Source organism: Stegostoma tigrinum, chromosome 16, assembly GCF_030684315.1.
Source record: "Stegostoma tigrinum isolate sSteTig4 chromosome 16, sSteTig4.hap1, whole genome shotgun sequence".
In the NCBI taxonomy this organism is placed as follows: domain Eukaryota; kingdom Metazoa; phylum Chordata; class Chondrichthyes; order Orectolobiformes; family Stegostomatidae; genus Stegostoma; species Stegostoma tigrinum.
The window spans coordinates 15290933-15312427 of record NC_081369.1 but is presented as its reverse complement, the minus strand read 5'-3'; the positions used below and the strand labels follow the sequence as shown (position 1 = coordinate 15312427).

The following is a 21495-nucleotide window of genomic DNA, read 5'->3' as shown; positions in this document are numbered from 1 at the left end:
GAGTGTCGTCGAACAGAGGGATCTTGGGGTTCAGGTGTATGATTGTCTGAAAGTGGAGTCACAGGTAGACAGGGCAGTGAAGAAGGCTTTTAGCACACTGTCATCAGTCAGGGCACTGAGTACAGAAGTTGGGAAGTTATGTTGCAGTTGTACAGGACATTGGTGGAGTACTGTATTCAGTTTTGGTCACCTTGCCATAGGAAGGATGTTATTAAACTGGAAAGCATGCAGAAGAAATTTACAAGGATGTTATCAGGACTCAAGACACTGAGTTATAGGGAGAGGTTGGGCAAGCTAGGGCATTTCTCTTTAGAACGTAGCAGACTGAGGGGAGATCTTATAGAAGTGTATAAGACCACGAGAGGCATGGATAGGGTGAATGGATTCAGCCTTTTCCCAGGGTTGGGGAATCATGGACTAGAGGATGTGAATTTAAGAGGGAAAAGAATACACAGGAACCTGAGGGGCAACTTTTTTTTAAACACAGACGGTGGCACGCATATGGAACGAGCTGCCAACAGAAGTGGTTGAGGCAGGTACATTAACAACATTTAAAAGGTATTTGGACGAATACATGGATAGGAAAGGTTTAGAAGGGTATGGGCCAAGTGCAGGGAAATAGGGTGAAGGTGGATTTTAGTCAGCATGGACCCGTTTGGGCTGAAGGGCCTGTCTCTGTGCTGGAAGATTCTATGCATCTATGACAAGGTCTTCAACAGGGAAAAAATTCTGAAAATACATTCCTGTTGTTAGTGATTTTGTCTTGGGGAAATGAGAGCAGATCCTCATGTTTATAATTTGTACTCATCAAGCCGAATCCTACAGTTAATTTAAACAGAACCGGTAATGTGTTTCATTTCTGCTGCCCCTGTCTATTGTGCTTTCCCTTCTTACGGTATTGTTTAGGAACAGATGAATTCTGCAACAGGGACATGAAAAAGCTGGTTATATTCCTGATGGTTTGAGAGCATTCTAGCTGCCACCATGTTAAGTTGGTGTCTGCGCAACACAGAATATTGGATGAACTGCATTGCCCACCAGTTAACCATGGAGAAGATACAAATGATTAACATTGACCTCTCTCACAACCTTTGGCTGAAGAACAATCTACTCCACTCCCCAGCCACTGTCTTTGGCCACAGCAGATTATTAGGAATTGAATACAGTGCCAAGATTCCTCATTTATTCTAACTTTTATTCCCCTCCATCACAAAGATTTCACTTCTGTAAACCCTTTCCGCAACAATGACAAATCAGCTAGGGAAAGGGAGGCTCACATTTAAGTAGCACCTTTCACAAGCACCAAATGTCTCAAAGATTTACAGGTGAGAAAGTACTTTTGAAGTGTTGGCACTGCTATAATGTGGGAAATGCAAAAGCCAAGTTGTGTTCACAGACTCCCACAAACTGCAATATCATAATTGGGAGATTATCTGATTTTGGGATGTTGACTGAATGGCAAATATTAGCGAGGAACTGAAGAAAACTACTTTGTTCTGCTTCAAAATAGAGGCGTTAGATCTTTTACATGCGGCCTTTGAATCATTTCTTATCCAAAAGACAGCACCTCCAACACCCCTTTTATGACAAGTTTGTCTTTTCATTCCCAAGTCCTGAAGTGGGACTTCAATCTGAGTTGGGGGCCAGAGGCAAGAGAATGTTCCCAATGGAGACATGGCTGACAACTAATATCATCTATAATCTTCATCTGAATCAAAACTCTATTACCATATCCTATCCTGCAACAAATATTATCAACCCACTGGCCCTGTCCCTGCTGGCTTAATTCACTACAAATTCTCAATGACAGATACGAACAATATAAAGCTCTGGTTGATGGAACAATACAAAGTATTGTGAGGAAGCGAAAATTAAAGAATACCTGATTTGACTTTGCCATTCGTAGATATTGCTGATATGGACAGACCTGTAATGCTGGTTACAATTACGGACATAATGATGATTAACCATGTTAAAGCTGCAATGGAAGGGAACAAAACCAAATTTATTTGCGCTTTCATCACCACTGGAAAATACACAATATTTTATACTTGCGTGCTTACGACCAAGAATCACAAATAAGAAAAGTCTATTAGACCCACAGCTGCTTTGACTGATTGTCCAATTATACGACAGAGGAACTATCGTTAATTGTTTGGATAGAGAGATTACACCACACTTTGCTACTCTAGATACAAAATCAGACTTTTATTTTGTACTTCACCTGCAAGGCTGTTATGCAAGTCATGTACTTCTTCTGGAGTCAGTGACACAGAAGAATATGTTCGTCATGCCAAGGGTAGGGTGGAATTTTAAGCACTAACACCAGCACGGGGTCAGTGGGCAGAATGGTCTGTATCTGTACTAATACACACTATGTAACATTCCTATCTGATAAAAAAATCCCTGGGCATACATATTTCCTACCACAGTAACAAGTAGGCCCGTATAAAGCTTGTTTGATTGACAGCTGTCTCTAAATGTTCCGGTCAGAGAACCAGATGCAGTCGCCATGCAGGTAATAATAATAAACTCTGACACAAAACCGGGTGCCAGTTCTCATAAAAATGCTACGTAAAATCAACGTAGAAGAAATGTGCCAGAGAATGGTGTAGAGGACATCCCTCAAAGCAAAATCCTCAGGCAGCATTAACTCTAAATCTCTGACTCTCCGACGGTGAATCTAATGCCACTTCACTTCCAATTTCTTCTCTCAACTCTTCCTTCAGCTGTCCTTTCAGCCTGGCAAGAGCTGCTCTTCGATTCATTTTTATTATCAATTGATAATGGTGATGCATCTGAAACTTAACCCAAAGACATCCTCTTGTGCCACTATTATCTTCCCAGCACTTGTACTTACAGCACAGTACACAGAGGTGTAGCTATAATGGAGCAAACTACACAAAGTTGCATACATATAACACCCATTTTTGTCATTGCAAGCCCCATTTCAAAAGGGCCAGAAGTTTACAGTCGAGAGGGGATGTGTGTGAAGATGTAGTGTTAATCATCAAATCTTGTGCTTAATTTAAACAGAACCAGTAATGTGCTTCATTTCTGCGGCCTCTTCCTATTATGCTTTCCCTTCTTATGTTACTGTTTAGGAGCAGAGGAATTCTGCAACAGTAACATGAAAAAGCTGGTTATGTTCCTGACCTATGTTTCTCTTTTTGTAAAAAATTCATTTATGGCTTGAAGGTGTTGCTGGCCAGGTCAGCATTATTGCCCATTCCTAATTGGCTTTAGGGCAGATAAGAGTTAACGACATTGTTAAAAGGTCTGGAGTCACACGTAGTCCAGATCATAGAGTGTCTACAGAGCAGACAGAGGCCATTCAGCCCATCAAGTCTACACTGATCCTTTAATGAGTTTCCCACCCTATCCCCATAAGCCCAGATTGACTACTGTTAACCCAGATACACTGCACACTACAGAGCAATTTGGTTTATCTGATAATTGACAATGGATTCACCGTCATCATTAGCCTCTTAATTCAAGATTTTTCTTGATTTGAAATTCCACTATGTGTTATGGCAGGGTTTGAACCTGGGTCCTCAGAATATTACCTGTGTCAACAGTGCAGCGATAATACCATTAGGTTATCACCTGCTCCCGACATCACCTCAGAAGAGCCATCATTCCCAAACCTAGCAATTTAAACAAGCCACTTCTTGATAATGACATCCACTGGATGTCCTTAAGGAGCTGACGGTTGAAATTCCATGTCCCCAGTGGGAGTGAGTGCCATTCTCTAGCGACCAATCTGATTGTCCCAGCACTAGACCTCAGTAGTGGCCACTACTGGTACAACACTAGAAGGAGCAGTGCCCCTGATGAAGAGATAATGGGAACTGCAGATGCTGGAGAATTCCAAGATAATCAAATGTGAGGCTGATGAAGGGTCTATGCCCGAAACGTCAGCTTTTGTGCTCCTGAGATGCTGCTTGGCCTGCTGTGTTCATCCAGCCTCACACTTTGATTACCCCTGATGAAGAGGCCTGGACTCTACAGAACAGCAGATCTGGCCTTCTGGGCAGGAAGGATCAGGGAACCTTGAGGGCAGTGTGGGTAGGTATGAAAGGAGGTGTGGGGGATGGGGGGAAAGTGGGCATCAGTGGGAGGTGGCAAAGCAGGAGGTAACATCCCAGAGAGGTTGAGGGCAATGCCCCTGATGGTGTACAGCATATACTGCCTCCCCATCCCCCACTGAAGGGCAAAATCTCACCTTTCGCCTTTCCTTTTAACTAGATGGATTAAAAAGGCCAACGTACAACTGTACAGTGGCGAAGGCAACAAGATAGGAATTGACTGGTTTGTAAACTAGATCAAATGTCAGGATAACAAAGGGTGGAGCTGGATGAACACAGCAGGCCCAGCAGCATCTCAGGAGCACAAAAGCTGACGTTTCAGGCCTAGACCCTTCATCAGAGAGGGGGATGGGGAGAGGGTTCTGGAATAAACAGGGAGAGAGGGGGAGACGGACTGAAGATGGAGAGAAAACAAGATAGGTAGAGAGGAGCGTATAGGTGGGGAGGTAGGGAGGGGATAGGTCAGTCCAGGGAAGATGGACAGATCAAGGAGGCGGGATGAGGTGGTAGGTAGGAAATGAAGGTGCGGCTTGAGGTGGGTGGAAGGGATGGGTGAGAGGAAGAACAGGTTAGGGAAGCAGAGAGAGGCTGGGCTGGTTTTGGGATGCAGTGGGGGGAGGGGAAAAGCTGGGCTGGTTTTGTGTGCAGTGCGGGGGAGGGGAAGAACTGGGCTGGTTTTGGGATGCAGTGGGGGAAGGGGAGATTTTGAAGCTTGTGAAGTCCACATTGTTACCATTGGGCTGCAGGGTTCCCAAGCGGAATATGAGTTGCTGTTCCTGCAACCTTCGGGTGGCATCATTGTGACACTGCAGGAGGCCCATGATGGACATGTCATCTAAAGAATGGGAGGGGGAGTTGAAATGGTTCGCGACTGGGAGTTGCAGTTGTTTGTTGCGAACTGAGCAGAGGTGTTCTGCAAAGCGGTCCCCAAGCCTCCGCTTTGTTTCCCCAATGTAGAGGTAGCCACACCGGGTGCAATGGATACAATATACCACATTGACAGATGTGCAGGTGAACATCTGTTTGATATGGAAGGTCATCCTGGGGCCTCGGATAGGGGTGAGGGAGGAGGTGTGGGGGCAAGTGTAGCACTTCCTGCGGTTGCAGGGCAAGGTGCCGGGTGTGGTGGGGTTGGAGGGCAGTGTGGAGTGAACAAGGGAGTCACGGAGAGAGTGGTCTCTCCAGAAGGCAGACAAGGGTGGGGATGGAAAAATGTCTTAGGTGGTGGGGTCAGATTGTAGATGGCGGAAGTGTTGGAAGATGATACGTTGTATCTGGAGGTTGGTGGGGTGGTATGTGAGGACGAGGGGGATCCTCTTTGGGCGGTTGTGGCGGGGGCGGGATGTGAGGGATGTGTTGCGGGAAATATGGGAGACACGGTCAAGGGCGTTCTCGACCACTGTGGGGGGAAGTTGCGATCCTGAAAGAACTTGGACATCTGGGATGTGCGGGAGTGGAATGCCTCATCATGGGAGCAGATGCGGCGGAGGCGGAGGAATTGGGAATAGGGGATGGAATTTTTGCAGGAGGGTGGGTGGGAGGAGGTATATTCTAGGTAGCTGTGGGAGTCGGTGGGTTTGAAATGGACATCAGTTTCTAGCTGGTTACCTGAGATGGAGACTGAGGTCCAGGAAGGTGAGGGAGGTGTTGCAGATGGCCCAGGTGAACTGGAGGTCGGGGTGGAAGGTGTTGGTAAAGTGGATGAGCTGTTCGAGCTCCTCTGGGGAGCAAGAGGCGGCGCCGATACAGTCATCAATGTACCAGAGGAAGAGGTGGGGTTTGGGGCCTGTGTAGGTGCGGAAGAGGGATTGTTCCATGTAACCTACAAAGAGGCAGGCGTAGCTGGGGCCCATGCGGGTGCCCATGGCCACCCCCTTTGCAGTTCCCATTATCAAATGTCAGGATGCTACCTGGCCTGCTGTGCTCCTCCAAATCCGCACTGTCATTTCAAATGTCAGGTGGTTATTTTTTGTAAAAGATGGCAAGCAGGCTGATTATTTCAGAGCTCACCTGTCTACTGTTGCATGGCAACTGTGTCAGGAAGAGTGGGAGTCCTGGGTTAATCACTCCTCACCCCCTATTAAAAACATACCCAGCAGTGGGACTGTAACCTGCAACCCAGTGTCTACAGGTACATGACAACTGAGCTCAGTCATGCCTTGTCCTCTCTAAACATAAGCATTTTCTTGCTATGGTCATTTTTAAGTGACAATCAGTAGAGGAAATCCTAACTGATCTCTTCTTCCTAAGTGCAAGTTCAGCTAACTCGACAAACAGAAGGCACTATTATCAAGTTCAGTAGCACACCATCCATTTTATTAACCCACTGGCTTTCTGCAAACATCCTGTGGAAGTACCTTAACAAATATTAGAAAAGGTTGTATTTGATGTGTTCAATATTCAGAGAGTACATACTCTAGATTTGCCTTTTACATATTGAAACATTGCTCCTATAACAAATTACATTTTTTTTCCTTTATCAATACAATCGATTCAGATGTTGATACTAATTGCTTTTTACGATCACTGAAATCTAACATATTTTCACGTTCACAGGTGTGGCCTTACCTATTCCTGCTTGTGCAGTAATCCATGACAACCGCAAATACAAGATAACACCCCAAATATTTAACATACATCGAATCTATGTAAAAGAAGAAACAGAAACAATAATGACATGCCATGCTTTAGGAAAGTCACCTTAACACAAATTAAAGGGCAAGTTTCTTTCAGTGGGGACCTGATTTCCAAGTAAGACTTATAGAATTCTATCATAAAATGGTCAGCTTCTTGCAGCTCTTAGTATGAGCTAGCCAGCTGATCCCACTTCTCCTGTCTGTTCTTTGCAGCCCTGCAAATTTCTCTTTAGTTAAATTGTCCAGTCATCTTTAGCAAGCCACATTTGAATCTGCTGCCACCAAATTCTCAGGGGGTGTATTCCAGATCCAAAACACTCCCTGCATATGGAAACTTCTTTCGTTGCTGTTGCCTCTTCTGCCAATTAGTTTAAATCAGTGCCCTGTTTCTCAGTTCTTCCAAAGGGGATGGTTCATCCAGACCCCTCATGGTTTTTTTTCGAGGACTTCTATTAAGTGTCCATCAAGCTTCTCTTCTCTAAAGAGACCAGCCCCAGCTCCACCAATCTATCTCCATAAATGAAAGCCCTAAGCTTCAGGGCAAGCCTTATAGAATGTTTTCACACATCTACCATGCCTACACATCCTTCCTAATGATGTCCAGAATTGGACACAATACTTCAGGTTTAAGGCTGAACCTGTGCTGCATAACAATTCATTGTAGCCTTGTACTTTCATGCCTTTATAAATAAAGGCCTTGTGTGTTGTCAACTGCCTTCTCAAATTGTCCTGCAGGCCGATGCACATACACCCCAGGTCCTTCTGCTCCCGCATCCTCCTTTCAAACAGTTCTATGTTGTTTCTTCTTGTTCACCTTACTCAAACATATCACTACACTCTTGCCTGAATCTTGGAAGATGACTGCCAATGCATCTGCTACTTCTCGGGCCACTTCCTCAAGTACTCTGGGACGTAGATTATCAGGCGGTGGGAATTTATCAGCCTTCAATCCCATCAATTTCTCCACCAACATTTCTCTACATTCAAAAACACTTTGCCTCAGTTCATCTCTCAATAAACCATGTGCCCCATCATTCCTGGTATGTTATTCACATCCTCCTAAGTGAATACAAAAATGAAGAACTCGGTTCATCAGCCAGATCTTTCCGAATATAATTACCCCGATTTCTGACTGTAAGGGACCTACATTAGTTTTCAACATTTTCTTTTCTCTTTGCATACCTATAGAAAATTTTACATCCAGCTCCCTGCAAGCTTACTCCCATGTCCATTTTCCCCTTCTTAACCAATCCCTTGATTATCCTTTGCTGACTTCGTAGCTCATCCCAATCCTCAGTCTCTTCACGTAGACACAATGTTTCTGTATCTGAGGCATCGCGAATGGTGCTGAACATTGTGCAGTTGTTGGCTAACATCCTTGCTCATGACCTTAAGATGGCCATAAGGTAATTGATGAAGCAGCTGAAAATGGGTATCTGGGACACCACCCTGAAGAACGCCTGAAACTAGGGATGTGACGATTGACTTCCAATAACCATTATTATCCTCCTTTGTGCAAAATAATTGAAAGCCTTCCACTGAATCCCTTTGACTGTAACATTTTAGTGAACACTCCCCAGTACACCATTTGGTCACTTGTTACCTAATATCAAGGACAGATGTAACTCGCCACTGATCAGCCCAAGATTGAATGTGGCCCAGGATCAGCAGCAAACAGGCATGGACTCCTTCCCAAAATCCACAAACCTGCCTGCCCTGGTCGACCCATCGTCTCAGCCTGCTCCTGCCCCACCGAACTCATCTCCACCTATCTGGACTCCATTTTCTCCCCTTTGGTCCAGGAACTCCCCACCTACGTCCGTGACACCACCCACGCCCTCCACCTCCTCCAGGACTTCCAATTCCCTGGCCCCCAACACCTCATATTCACCATGGACGTCCAGTCCCTGTACACCTGCATTCCGCATGGAGATGGCCTCAAGGCCCTCCGCTTCTTCCTGTCCCGCAGGCCCGACCAGGCCCCCTCCACCGACACTCTCATCCGCCTAGCTGAACTCGTCCTCACACTCAACAACTTCTCTTTTCACTCCTCCCACTTCCTACAGACTAAGGGGGTGGCCATGGGCACCCGCATGGGCCCCAGCTATGCCTGCCTCTTTGTAGGTTACGTGGAACAGTCCCTCTTCCGCACCTACACAGGCCCCAAACCCCACCTCTTCCTCCGGTACATTGATGACTGTATCGGCGCCGCCTCTTGCTCCCCAGAGGAGCTCGAACAGTTCATCCACTTCACCAACACCTTCCACCCCAACCTTCAGTTCACCTGGGCCACCTCCAGCACATCCCTCACCTTCCTGGACCTCTCAGTCTCCATCTCAGGCAACCAGCTTGTAACTTATGTCCATTTCAAGCCCACCGACTCCCACAGCTAACTAGAATACACCTCCTCCCACCCACCCTCCTGCAAAAATTCCATCCCCTATTCCCAATTCCTCCGCCTCCGCCGCATCTGCTCCCACGACAAGACATTCCACTCCCGCACATCCCAGATGTCCAAGTTCTTTAAGGACCGCAACTTTCCCCCCACGGTGATCGAGAACGCCCTTGACCGCGTCTCCCGCATTTCCCGCGACACATCCCTCACACCCCGCCCCCGCCACAACCACCCCAAGAGGATCCCCCTCGTTCTCACACACCACCCTACCAACCTCCGGATACAACGCATTATCCTCCGACACTTCCGCCATTTACAATCCGACCCCACCACCCAAGACATTTTTCCATCCCCTCCCCTGTCTGCTTTCCGGAGAGACCACTCTCTCCGTGACTCCCTTGTTCGCTCCACACTGCCCTCCAACCCCACCACACCCGGCACCTTCCCCTGCAACCGCAGGAAATGCTACACTTGTCCCCACACCTCCTCCCTCACCCCCATCCCAGGCCCCAAGATGACATTCCACATCAAGCAGAGGTTCACCTGCACATCTGCCAATGTGGTATACTGCATCCACTGTACCCGGTGCGGCTTCCTCTACATTGGGGAAACCAAGCGGAGGCTTGGGGACCGCTTTGCAGAACACCTCCGCTCAGTTCGCAAAAAACAACTGCACCTCCCAGTCGCAAACCATTTCCACTCCCCCTCCCATTCTCTTGATGACATGTCCATCATGGGCCTCCTGCACTGCCACAATGATGCCACCCGAAGGTTGCAGGAACAGCAACTCATATTCCGCTAGGGAACCCTGCAGCCATATGGTATCAATGTGGACTTCACCAGTTTCAAAATCTCCCCTTCCCCTACTGCATCCCTCAACCAGCCCAGTTCGTCCCCTCCCCCCACTGCACCACACAACCAGCCCAGCTCTTCCCCCCCACCCACTGCATCCCAAAACCAGTCCAACCTGTCTCTGCCTCCCTAACCGGTTCTTCCTCTCACCCATCCCTTCCTCCCACCCCAAGCCGCACCCCCCGCTACCTACTAACCTCATCCCACCTCCTTGATCTGTCCGTCTTCCCTGGACTGACCTATCCCCTCCCTACCTCCCCACCTACACTCTCTCCACCTATCTTCTTTGCTCTCCATCTTCGGTCCGCCTCCCCCTCTCTCCCTATTTATTCCAGTTCCCTCCCCCCATCCCCCTCTCTGATGAAGGGTCTAGGCCCGAAACGTCAGCTTTTGTGCTCCTGAGATGCTGCTTGGCCTGCTGTGTTCATCCAGCCTCACATTTTATTATCTCGGAATCTCCAGCATCTGCAGTTCCCATTATCTCATGGACTATTTCAATTGCTTTAAACAAGAGCAGATTTTAAAAAGTTCAAATATAAATCTTGAGATTTACAGTCAGACAGAGATAACTTTGTAGTTGTCGCTTATTACTGGACACTGGATGCACAATGCAATGATTGATCAATCCATCAAAATATATCAAGTGTAAATAAGTTCTGTGTCTTCAAGACAGTGATGAGAGTTGCTATGGAATTCTAGGCATAAAAACCAATTAGCAGTCAAAAGAAAACATCCTTGAAGTTAACATTGTGGTGCACTTTTTAAATTAAGAACACTAGCACAAAAAATAAATTAGACATACCATAACACCCTTTATCCAGCCAAATCGGACAGGTTCTTCTGCAAGCTTATTGTTACTCAACCCCACCTCCCTTTCTTTGCCACATTCATCGCCAGGTCTAATCTCATTCATGGGGGGTGGATGTTGTCCCATTTCCTGAAAGGTTATACAATAACTTCAAGAACACAGTATCAAGAATTATCCTGGTCATTCAGTCCTCTATCTAATTAGATAGAGGACTGAATGAAACACAAACACAGAATTCCAAAAGAAATTATTCTGCATTCACCACATATTAAAAAAGAACGCCCCCACACACCTCCACCCCCAAAGAAAACAAAGTTGCAAAGGTTGAAAATCAGACACAGGACCAGAAAATACTGTTTTGAGAGGCGTTTCTTCTCAAGTTGCCTTTGAACCTGCCAATATTTCCAGGGTTGCATTACTTACCAATTTACTCTACATTCAGATGGGATGGTAACCTATTTAAAAATTCACACTGCTCTGAGATACAGGCCTGCAACTTACCCAAGATCATGTCCAAGTCTCACCTCAACTGACAATAAATGGCTGCCACTGACATCTTAGTTGCACTTATCTTTTATCAGTTTACTTTACCTATTACCTTTCCCTTTGGCTTTTATACCATGCACATTTTTTTAAAAAGTAATTTATTCTCTGCTGCCTTCCACCCTGTCACAGACCTTCTCTTTAGTTCTTTCTTCTTCCTTTCTCTTGCTGGAGACCTAGTTCTGTTGAAGGATCATTTACACAATTTGCTTCCACAAATGCTGCCTGACCTCCTTCAAGCATTTTGTGTTTTTATTACACTAAACACACCGGCTGAGATTCCTTTAACTTGTACTCAAACACAGTTGAGGCCCTGAATGTATCATTGGAGATTCCACTGTTTTGGTTTCCTTGACATTAGCTCAGAGATCTGTTGGATAACTCAACGATGTGAGGCTGTGTTTCAAAACATCAAGCAAATGTGGGAGGGAGAAAAAATCAGTTTTGTTAAATGGAAGAACGTGTATGCATTTTTATAGTGACTTTCACATCCTCAGATGTCCCCAGTGTGCTTTACAAACAGTAAACTAGTTTTGAAATTTTAAAAAAAGTGCTGGCGAAACTCAGCAGCATTGAGGGAAAGAGACAGTTGGTTCAGGTGTAACACCTGAAGAATCCAGTTATCAAAATCAGGGGAGGCTACAGCTTAGTGGCAGTGTTACAGAACTAGTTATGCAGAACCCCAGGTTCTGGGGAAATAAGGTTGAATCCCATTGTGGTAAATGGTGAAAATTAATAAAACTTTGGAATTAAAAAGCCAGCCTAATGGTCAATTGTCGTAAAAAGGCTATCTGTTTCACCAATGTCTTTCAGGGAAGGATATCTATCATTTACACCTGGTCTGGTCTCCACATGACTCCAGGTCACAGCATGTGTTGGACTCATAACTGCTCACAAGGCATTAGGGATAGGCTATCCTAACCATCGATGTGCACATCCTATAAACATGTTTTCAAAAAATTACTTTTGGAATTTGTCTGCATCGTTAGCAGCCAAAAAGTGCAGAGGAAGGTAGAAGAACAGCCTAGAAGATAAATGAAGTAATACACTCAGAATGCTGGAGATACTTAGTGGTAAAGAAAAACAGAGTCAACATTTGGAGTATGAAATGACTTTTCTTCAGTTGATTTGATTGATCTATTTTTGTGGTATTGAACTTTAAGCTTAAAGTTAACACTTGTCCAGTTGTCACCTAGCTTGCATTTTCCTAGCTTTCTTTACAACAAGCTGTCAGCATCAATCTAGTTCTCTGGAGTTAGGACTGGATATTACTGCAAACTTCTAGGATTTGCAGGCAGACCATTAAATGATTACACCTAAAGAAGCTGAGCTAGTTTCTGGTCAAACAGAACCATGTTTATTTTATGACCTTCATGAGCACAGAGCTTCCTCCAACTAAAGACAGAATTTTAAATAGAAGTCTTACTCCTTTCTTAAACACGAGCTCTGTTCTGACATTCCAGGGTGCTACAATACTACAAGAATTGTCTTTTTTAGGACCACATTCTTCCCTTCAATTAAGGCAGGTAATGAAATAACAATGAGGTTGCGACTTCAGAAGGAGAGAGAGTTTGAGGTGGAACAGCATGGAATCCAGCTCAGTAGCTGTTTGTAAGGTTTGAGGTGAAACTTCAGAACAGAACTAGGATTAGGATTGTAGATTGTAAAACTCCAGTCCACAAACACATTTTCAAAGATATTGAAAATGGCAGCCAACTGTGGGTGACAATCCAATGAGTGACTGTGCACCTCAGCGTAATCAGAAAAAGTTGGGTGACTTGTCCAGTGAAACTCACACTGTGTTTCAATTATTTGATGGATGTTTCCAGAAGATAGCTCACTACAAACCTCTCGGGGACAAACAAGACCACAAGATGTAGACCAGAAGTAAGTCATTCAACCATCAAGTCTACTCCTTTTCAGGGAGATTATGTCTGACCTGATTAGCCTCAACTCAGTTTTCCTACTTTATTCCCAATAACCCTTGATTCCCTACTGATTAAAAAGTCAGTCTCAACTTACTTAATGACACATCCTTGACGCCTAGGCAAAGAATTCCACAGATTCATTACCCTGTAAAGGAGGAAACCCCACCCACTTATTTCTGACTTAAATGTGTAGCCCCTTACTCTAAGATTACACCCTCTGGCCCTCCACTCTCCCACAAGGGGAAACAGCTTCATTGTATCTACGCTGTTGAGCCCTCTAACAATCTTATTTGTTTCAATAAGATCTTGATCCATTCTTCTAAACTGCAATGAGTACAGACTCAACCTACTCAACTCTCTCAATGCGAAAAATCCCTCCATTCATCGGCATGGTGGGTCTCAGTGATTAGTGCTTCTACCTTACAATGCCTGGGGGTCCCAGGTTCAATTCCATCCTCCGTCAACTATGTGTAGAGTTTACAAATTCTCTCCATCTCTCCGTGGGTTTCTTTAGGGTGCTATGCGTTCTTCCCACAGTCCAAAAATGTGCAGGTTAGCTGACCATGGGAAGTGCAGGGTTACAAGGACAGGTTAGGGGTCTCTTTGGAGGGTCCATGCAGACTCGATGGACCAAATGGTTCACTTCCACACTGCATGATTCCATGATTAGGAATGTGCAATAAATGCTGACTGAGTCAGTGACAACCCTATTTCACTAATTAAATAAACAACACAAGAACTGCATGAAATCAGCATAACTGATGCTTGCTTGAAAGACTGACATTTGATTACAATAGTCACAATTTATGGAACAATGGTCTATTTACTAGTGAGTGGGAGGATTAATAGGCTGGGGCTATTTTCCCTAGAGAGTCCGAGGGTAAGGAGCGACCTTATAGGGGTTTACAAAATCATGTGGGACATGAATAGGGAAAATAGACAGTCTTTTTCCTGGGGTGGGGGAGTCCGAAAATAGCATAGGTTTAATTGGAGAGGAGAAAGATTTACAAGGGACCTGAGGGGCAACTTTTCCATGCAGAGAGTGGTGTGTGTATGGAATGAACTGCCAGAGGAAGTGGAGGAGGCTGGTACTACTACAACATTTAGAAAGGCAACTGGTTGGGTATATGAATTTAAATGGGTTAGATGAACTTGAATATGAATTTAGATGGAGTTTATATAGACATGGACCAAATGCTGACAAATGAAGATAGATTATTTTAGGACATCTGGTCAGCATGGACGAGTTGGACCAAAGGGCCTGTTTCCGTGCTGTACAGCTCCACGACTTTAACGTATCCTAAAGGTAAAAAGGTGGGAAAACTCACAATGAAGTTCCATGTAAAAGGTGCAGTTTAATAAAGTGGATAGAAATGTTTGAAAACTGTGATTTAAAAATGAATTCCTGACAAAAGTGTAAAATTATACTCAAGAATGCCTTTGTTTAAAAAAACTGAAGGGGAGAGTTAGAAGAAACTTGAAAATTAGAATGGAGAATTGCAGACCATCTTTATACGTAAACACTTTGAAACTGAAAGGTTTTATAATTGAAAAGATAGGATGCAGGATTGTGGGGAATGTTATATTCTGCACCGGTGCTCACAGGGTGGGTGTGCCTTACCATCATGTAGCAGCGGAGATCTGCCAGGCTGGGTCTGGTCCTCTTGTCCTCGCCTGGCATCTGGGTTTTGGAATAATGCTGGTAATTGGGCACTGCATCAAGGGTGTTGTAGCCAAAGGTTCTCAGGCAGAAGGTACTGTTCTGGGTCAGGCTGCTGACACTCATGCTGTCGTTGGTAGGATCAGGCAGGCAGTAGATAGTTTCGGAGTCATCTTCCTTGCCTAGGTGGGTACTGATGGTAAATCTACCATGGGTAATACCTCCTACAGCTGGGCTAGGAACTGCCACTGGGCTCTCGCAGACTGTAGAAGCTGCCATAGAGTCAGTGGGCTCAGGCAGTGGGAGCTGATGGGGAATGTGAAGGGAATGCCAAGTGAAGCTGAACTGCAGGTTATTTTATAGGATAGACCAGGGAACCGGGGCGGACCTACAGCAGCAGAAATCTAACCGGCCCCAGAGGGCAGTGGTAGCTGGAGAAAGCCAGAAGAAAAGACATTTCATTGCAAAAGTCAACTGCAATCTTTGATCATTCATCTGATTAACTTTTTTTTCTGCATTGCCAGAGAAACCACTAATTGGTGTTTAAACCTGCTTTGCTCCAACTAGTTCCGGGTGGGGGATGGTGTGATAATTACAATGGTTGCCCGAAGGTTATGAGAATAATCTTGGAAAAAAGCCAGAGGTGACCGCCACTACCACCCCTTTCAATATATTCCACCGAACCTGTTTAGAGTGGTAGAGGCAAGTAAGATGCCAACTGGAAGAAAGGGGTGTGTGTCGTGTGTGGCGGTGGAGGGACACAATGCAACTGGTGCTGACTCAAAATGGGTAAAAGGTGATTTTAATTCACTTCTCCACCAACCTCCACTCCCCCAACAAATCTGCATTTACAGAGTGCCTTTCCAAAATTGTGCTTTGGTCCAGTCCTCAGAGATGGATCAAATATTTAATGTATTCAGCTACCACTGACCAACAATGTGGGTTACATTGATGTAAGGATGACCAAATGTTTGTTTTTTTTTGGGGGGGATAAGAAGGTGGGTGAAGAGGGGAGGAGGATGTTGGAGGCAGCACCGGTTATGGCCAGGATACAGGATTAACATACCCAGTCTTCCAAATGGGCCATACAGCCAAATATGTGGTTTCGTCCCAATGCACTTGAGAGTTAGCCTTGCTTTTTCTCCCCCACACACTAAACCCTAGAACGAGAGTTGGACCCTACCCTTGTACTTTAGATGTATTACCAACTCAGCCCCTGCTGAGACATTTTCCAGCTAATGAAGTGGCCAGCCCTGTTGGATGAGAGAGTCTGGCTCTAGGGTTGGTTTTGCACTGAGAAGTACCATGTATTGATGCCCACCACAACCTGAAGATGTTACCACCTAAATACACAGAAATTTACACACACATTGATTTCCCAACATGAGACATAATGGCTTTACCCTTAATGAAGAAATTTATCCATGTACATTTTAGATGCAGAGCTAACAAAGACTCAAGAGTCTGTCAGATGCCTGCAGAAATTTACAGGGCTTCCGAACCCACGCAACACCCTTTTAAAAATTCATACGTTACCACAAAGGACACCAGTATACTGACACCAGTGGTGCATCCACTCTGATAACCAGAGGTGAAGGCTTGGTAGCAGTTCTTGCCTCTTTACAAACACGTATCATTGCAAGAACCAAAACCAAGATGGGTGAACATTCAGCTGGCCTCCAGGTAATAATTTTGAACAACAGTCACTGTGGTCTTGGTAAAGCTCATTGGCCACATGACAGATTCCTCTTCAACATGGTGTAACTAGCTACTTAAGACAGGCTCATCAACCACCTTACGGTTCCAAACATCCAACTCCAATGCCTCGTTTCAGATTTTACTCCTCACAAGTGGCTCAATTTCACAGCCTTATTCGGGACTTTAGAAGAAATGCGGAGTCAGGAAGCAGTCCCTCCCAGAAAAATCCGTAATTTGGTATCCATACTTCTGGTCACTTGTTAGCTGATCTCAGACAGAGCAATGAAACAATTACATCTAATGGCAGAGGACATCCAGCAACAACTACTAAAAATTACACATGTGGGCAGAGTCAAATTTACTTGTACTCACGTTCACATTTCTACCAAAATAACCATGGCTAACTCAATTCTCATGACCTAGTTGACCAAATACCAGACTGGAAGGTGGACACTGTCATAGAACACCAGCCAAATGTGTGATTTTTTAAAAAAGGTTAAAGATTACTTCATCTTTAGCTAATGTAATCATTTAGAACAGAATGCATTTTCCAGGCAATATTAAATGCATTGCTTCACTTACATTTCTACAGATCAATAGGATAAATAGTGCCAACTTGTGAAAAAGTAAACAATATGAAAAAATCATAAGTGATAGAATTTAATATACTGTTGGAGGGTGAGAAATGTGGGTTGGACACACCTGGTTTAACTTAAATAAGGGGAGTTACAATGATACAATTAGCTAAAGTGAACTGAGTGAATAAAATCAGCAAGAATGACAATGAGCAAATTGTGGTAGACAATTAAGGAGGTAATCAACAGCTCTCACTAAAAATACATCCTGGTAAGGAAAAAAGGAAGATGGTCTGTCTGACAGTCTACGACTAACCAAAGAAGTTGAAAGAAAAATAATAGAAAAGGAGGCAAAAAGATTCAAAGGCTGGGCTAAATTCAGAATCCAGGAAAGGAGAATAAAAGACAATTAGGACAGAAAATAAACTACGAGGGCAAACTAGCAAAGTACATTAGCAACTGACAATAAGAACATCTTTAAAGATATAAAAAGAGACGGCTCAAAGTGAAACATAGATCCCGTCAAAAATTAATCTGAGGAGACAGTTTTGGGGAATAAAGAAATGACAGATATTTTGCAGTCTTTATGGTTGAAGATACTCAAACATCCCATTAACTCTAAAGAGTAACGGGGAGGAATTAATTACACCACTAGATTAGTAGTATAAGACAAATTAATAGAGAGAAAAAGGCATCTGTTAGTTTGCATCCTAGGATCCTAAAAGTAGTACTTAGAGATAGTGGATGCATTGGGTGTAATTTCCCAAAAATCATTGGATTCTGGCAAAGTATCAGAGGATTGGAAAACTTCAATGTGACACCCCTATTCAATAAGGGCTGGAGGCAAAAAGTGAGTAACTGTAAGGGAGTTATCTATTCTATTCATAGAATCTCTACAAGTGTGGAAACACGCCCTTTGGCTCAACAGCCCTTAATGACCCTCAGAGCATCCCACCCAGATCCATCCCCATACCCTTTCCCTGTAACCCACCTAACCTACGCAACCCTGAACACTACAGGCAATTTAGCATGATCAATCCACCTAACCTGCACATCTTTGGACTGAGAGAGGAAACCAGAGCACCTGGCAGAAACAGGGAGAATATACAAACTCCACACAGGCAATCGCCCAAAGGTGAAATCAAACACGGGTCCATGGCGCTGTGAGGCAGCAGTGCTAATCACTTTGCCACCCATATAGCTTAACATCTATTGTTAGAAAAGTACTGGAATCAATTAGGGAAGTAGTACCAGAAATTTGGAAAATCATAAGCAGAGTCAACATTGCTTCAAGAAAGGTAAATCATGTCTAATTTATTAGAGTTTTAAGGAAATCTCAACCAGAGTGAACTGAGGGAATGAACAGATGTGCTACATTTGGAAGCGTTTGACAAGGTATCTCACAAAAGAAGATAAGAGCCCATGTTGTTAGAGGTAGTATACCGGCACTGTTAGAAAACCAGCTCATGGGAAGGAAACAGAGTGGGAATAAGTTTTTCAGGTTGGCAACCTGTGAACAGCGGGGTTCCACAGGAGTCAATATGGAGACTGCACTGTTTACACTTTTGATATTGATAGATTAAGTAAGTGGGCAAAATGTTGTCAAACTGAGTACTGTGTGGGAAAATATGAAGTTTTCACATTGGAAGGGAGAATAAAAGAACAGTATTATTTAAGAGGGAAAAACTCCAACATAAAGGGACTTGGGGATACTTGCGCACAAAGCAAGCACACAGGTGCAGCAGGCAATCAGGATGGCTAATGGAATGCCGGCACTTATTTCAAGGGGGTTGGAGTATGAGTACAAGCTGCTGCTGGGATTACTGTGAGCAGTTTTATCACCTTATTTAGGGAAAGATTTTATTTTACTGGACGTAGTTCAGAGATAACTCACTAGGATGATCTCAAGCATGGTTGAATCGTCTTCTGAGTAAAGTTTTAACAGAACGGGGCTGTACTTACTGGTATTAAGAATGAGAAGTGATCTCATTGAAACAGACAAGATTCTTAAGGGAATTGATAGGGTGAATGCCAAGATGACACTTTTCCTAATGAAAGGGCCTAAGATCAGAGTGTACTGTCTCAGAATTAAGGGCATCAATTTAAGACTGAGGAGGGGGAGGATTGGGGGTTGTCTCTCTTTGGAACTCCTTGCTAGTGGGAGCCATGGGGGCAAAGTCATTGTGTATCCATAAAAATGAGATAAATAGATTCTTGATTGGAATGGGAATCAAGGGTTATGGGGGAAACAGCCATAATCCTACTGAACAGCACAGCAGGCTCAAGGGGCTGACGAGGCTACTCCTGTTCCTTATGGTCTTAAAACACATTAGCATTTGAGTGGGTGGATTTATGCATACAATTTTCATGAAACGGTGGTTGTTATTGAGTTAATTGTTTTATTGAAATGATTCCTCGATATAACTTTCCTAAAAGATGACCATTGTTTAGTTTTGGTCTGGTTGAGTACTTACCCTGGTACACAATGGCCAGTTAAAACAGAGAAGCACAAGCATCTATTATAGATCCTAAGAACTGAACCAGTGCTGACTCACATGGGAACATTGTGAAAACGAACCTGATAACCTGTGTAATTTGCCTTTAGGACATCAGGATTAACTGATTTGATGTATTCAATGCAGCAGTTTCAGAACTTCATATTCAGGGGTTATAGCAATTAAGAAACAAAGCCGTGGTAAAACTTCTTGAGAGCTAATTATATAGGCATCAATTTCCTCTGTGTTCTGCATCAGTAATAATGACATTTCATATTGAATGTAATTTCCTTTTCCTAGAAAAATGAACCACTAAAATACTTAAACATCAAACTAATTCTTGTAGCACTCTCCACAGCCCACCATCAAAATTATTTAAACATTAGCTAGCAAATACAACGGAAAAGAAGGACATTTGATCACGTAAAAATATACAAGTTACACAAGAGAATACTGTAAATTCATGCTTGAGGCACAAGTATTGCAACTTCCTTGAGAAAATAGGGGTGGAATGGCAATCTGCAGATGAATCCATTGTGCTGTTAAAAAGCAAGTTCCATAATTTTGATTATGAAATTAAAAGGGGGATATGTTATCAAATCAGGATGGTGTGGAGATTGGATTAGAACTTGGAGATGATGCCATGAAGCTTGTCTAGGTAGTACACAGCTTGCTTGAAACGTGCTGTCAAGAGAATAGGTATTTTTCAGGTTACTCTGAAATCAAAGAAAACAACTCAGGTTATAATGTTATACTGCAGTGCTAATAATATCAAATTTTTGTCATCTCTACAGCAGCCAGAGATGCTTTACCAAATACATTTTCAAGTTGTTTAAGATTCATAAAAACATAGCATATGGTACCATTTGATTTAAAAATCTAACTGCGCATTTTTATCTATTGAAAAAAGTCCACATCCATATTTTTGGTATGCAATTTTTCCATGGCGTAATATTTGATGCGGCGTGAACACTAACTAATTTCTTCTACATGCAAACACGTTTAAGCAAATAAAGAACACAGCTTTCAACAGGAGGCCAATATAGCCAAGTTTAAACAGAATTGACTATCACATCATTTGAAGCGTATAACTTGAACAAGGATTTTTTTTTAAAAAGAGATGAACTCAGATGTCTGCATACATTTATTGAGAAATGATTGTGATATATTGGTAATGTCACTAAAGTAGTAATCCACAGGCTAAACCTCAGAGGATATAGGTCAAATCCTATTACAAGTACTGGTGGAATCTAAATTCAATTAATAAAATAATCTGGAACTGAAAGCGAGTCAAAAGGTCAGCAGGAAATTACTGATGGTCACAAAAAACCCATCTGGATCACCAATGTTCTCTAGAGTAGGAAATCTGTTGTTCGTCCTGGTCTGCCCTCCTCGTGACTCCAAACTGCTCTCTGCCCTAGCGAACCACTTTGACTAAGGTGGGCAATAAATGCTGGCACAGAACAGTGATGCCCAGATACTACGAAAGAATAGAGGAAAAAAAAATCACAAAGGCTACAGTATATTGAAAACGTTTTCTCTCACCAAGGGATTTAAAGAGAGTTGGCAATGGTGACTGCAAGAAGAGACCAGAGTGAGAGGATATTACTACTGGAAAGAAGAGAGCACGAACACGGAAATTTCAATAATCCAATGACAAGGAGAGGATAATTCATTCGTTACTTCAGACGAGCTCACTAAAATCAAAACACCCACTATCAGCTCATTATTTTACAAAGTTGAATGTAATAGATAGTTATAGAGGCAGGGCTGAGGAAGCAAAGATGCCATAGAAAGATATGGAGCGCTAAAAGGTT

The 21495-nt window shown here is 43.6% G+C and overlaps 1 protein-coding gene across 4 annotated transcripts in view; it reads right to left on the bottom strand.

The window, feature by feature from the left end:
- Nucleotides 1–15236, bottom strand: part of slc12a3 (solute carrier family 12 member 3) — a 63018-nt gene extending 47782 nt beyond the window's left edge. For 3 of the 4 annotated variants that reach the window (XM_059651618.1, XM_059651619.1, XM_059651621.1), the window contains exons 1-4: nucleotides 14872–15236; nucleotides 10774–10908; nucleotides 6657–6732; nucleotides 1883–1978 (exon numbers count right to left, since the gene is read on the bottom strand). In XM_059651618.1, the coding sequence (XP_059507601.1) occupies nucleotides 1883–1978; nucleotides 6657–6732; nucleotides 10774–10908; nucleotides 14872–15189 (625 nt within the window). In that variant the 5' untranslated portion in view covers nucleotides 15190–15236. The remainder of the gene's footprint in view (nucleotides 1–1882; nucleotides 1979–6656; nucleotides 6733–10773; nucleotides 10909–14871) is intronic. The other variant, XM_059651620.1, reaches the window with a different exon arrangement.
- Between the last annotated feature and the right edge of the window lie 6259 nt (nucleotides 15237–21495).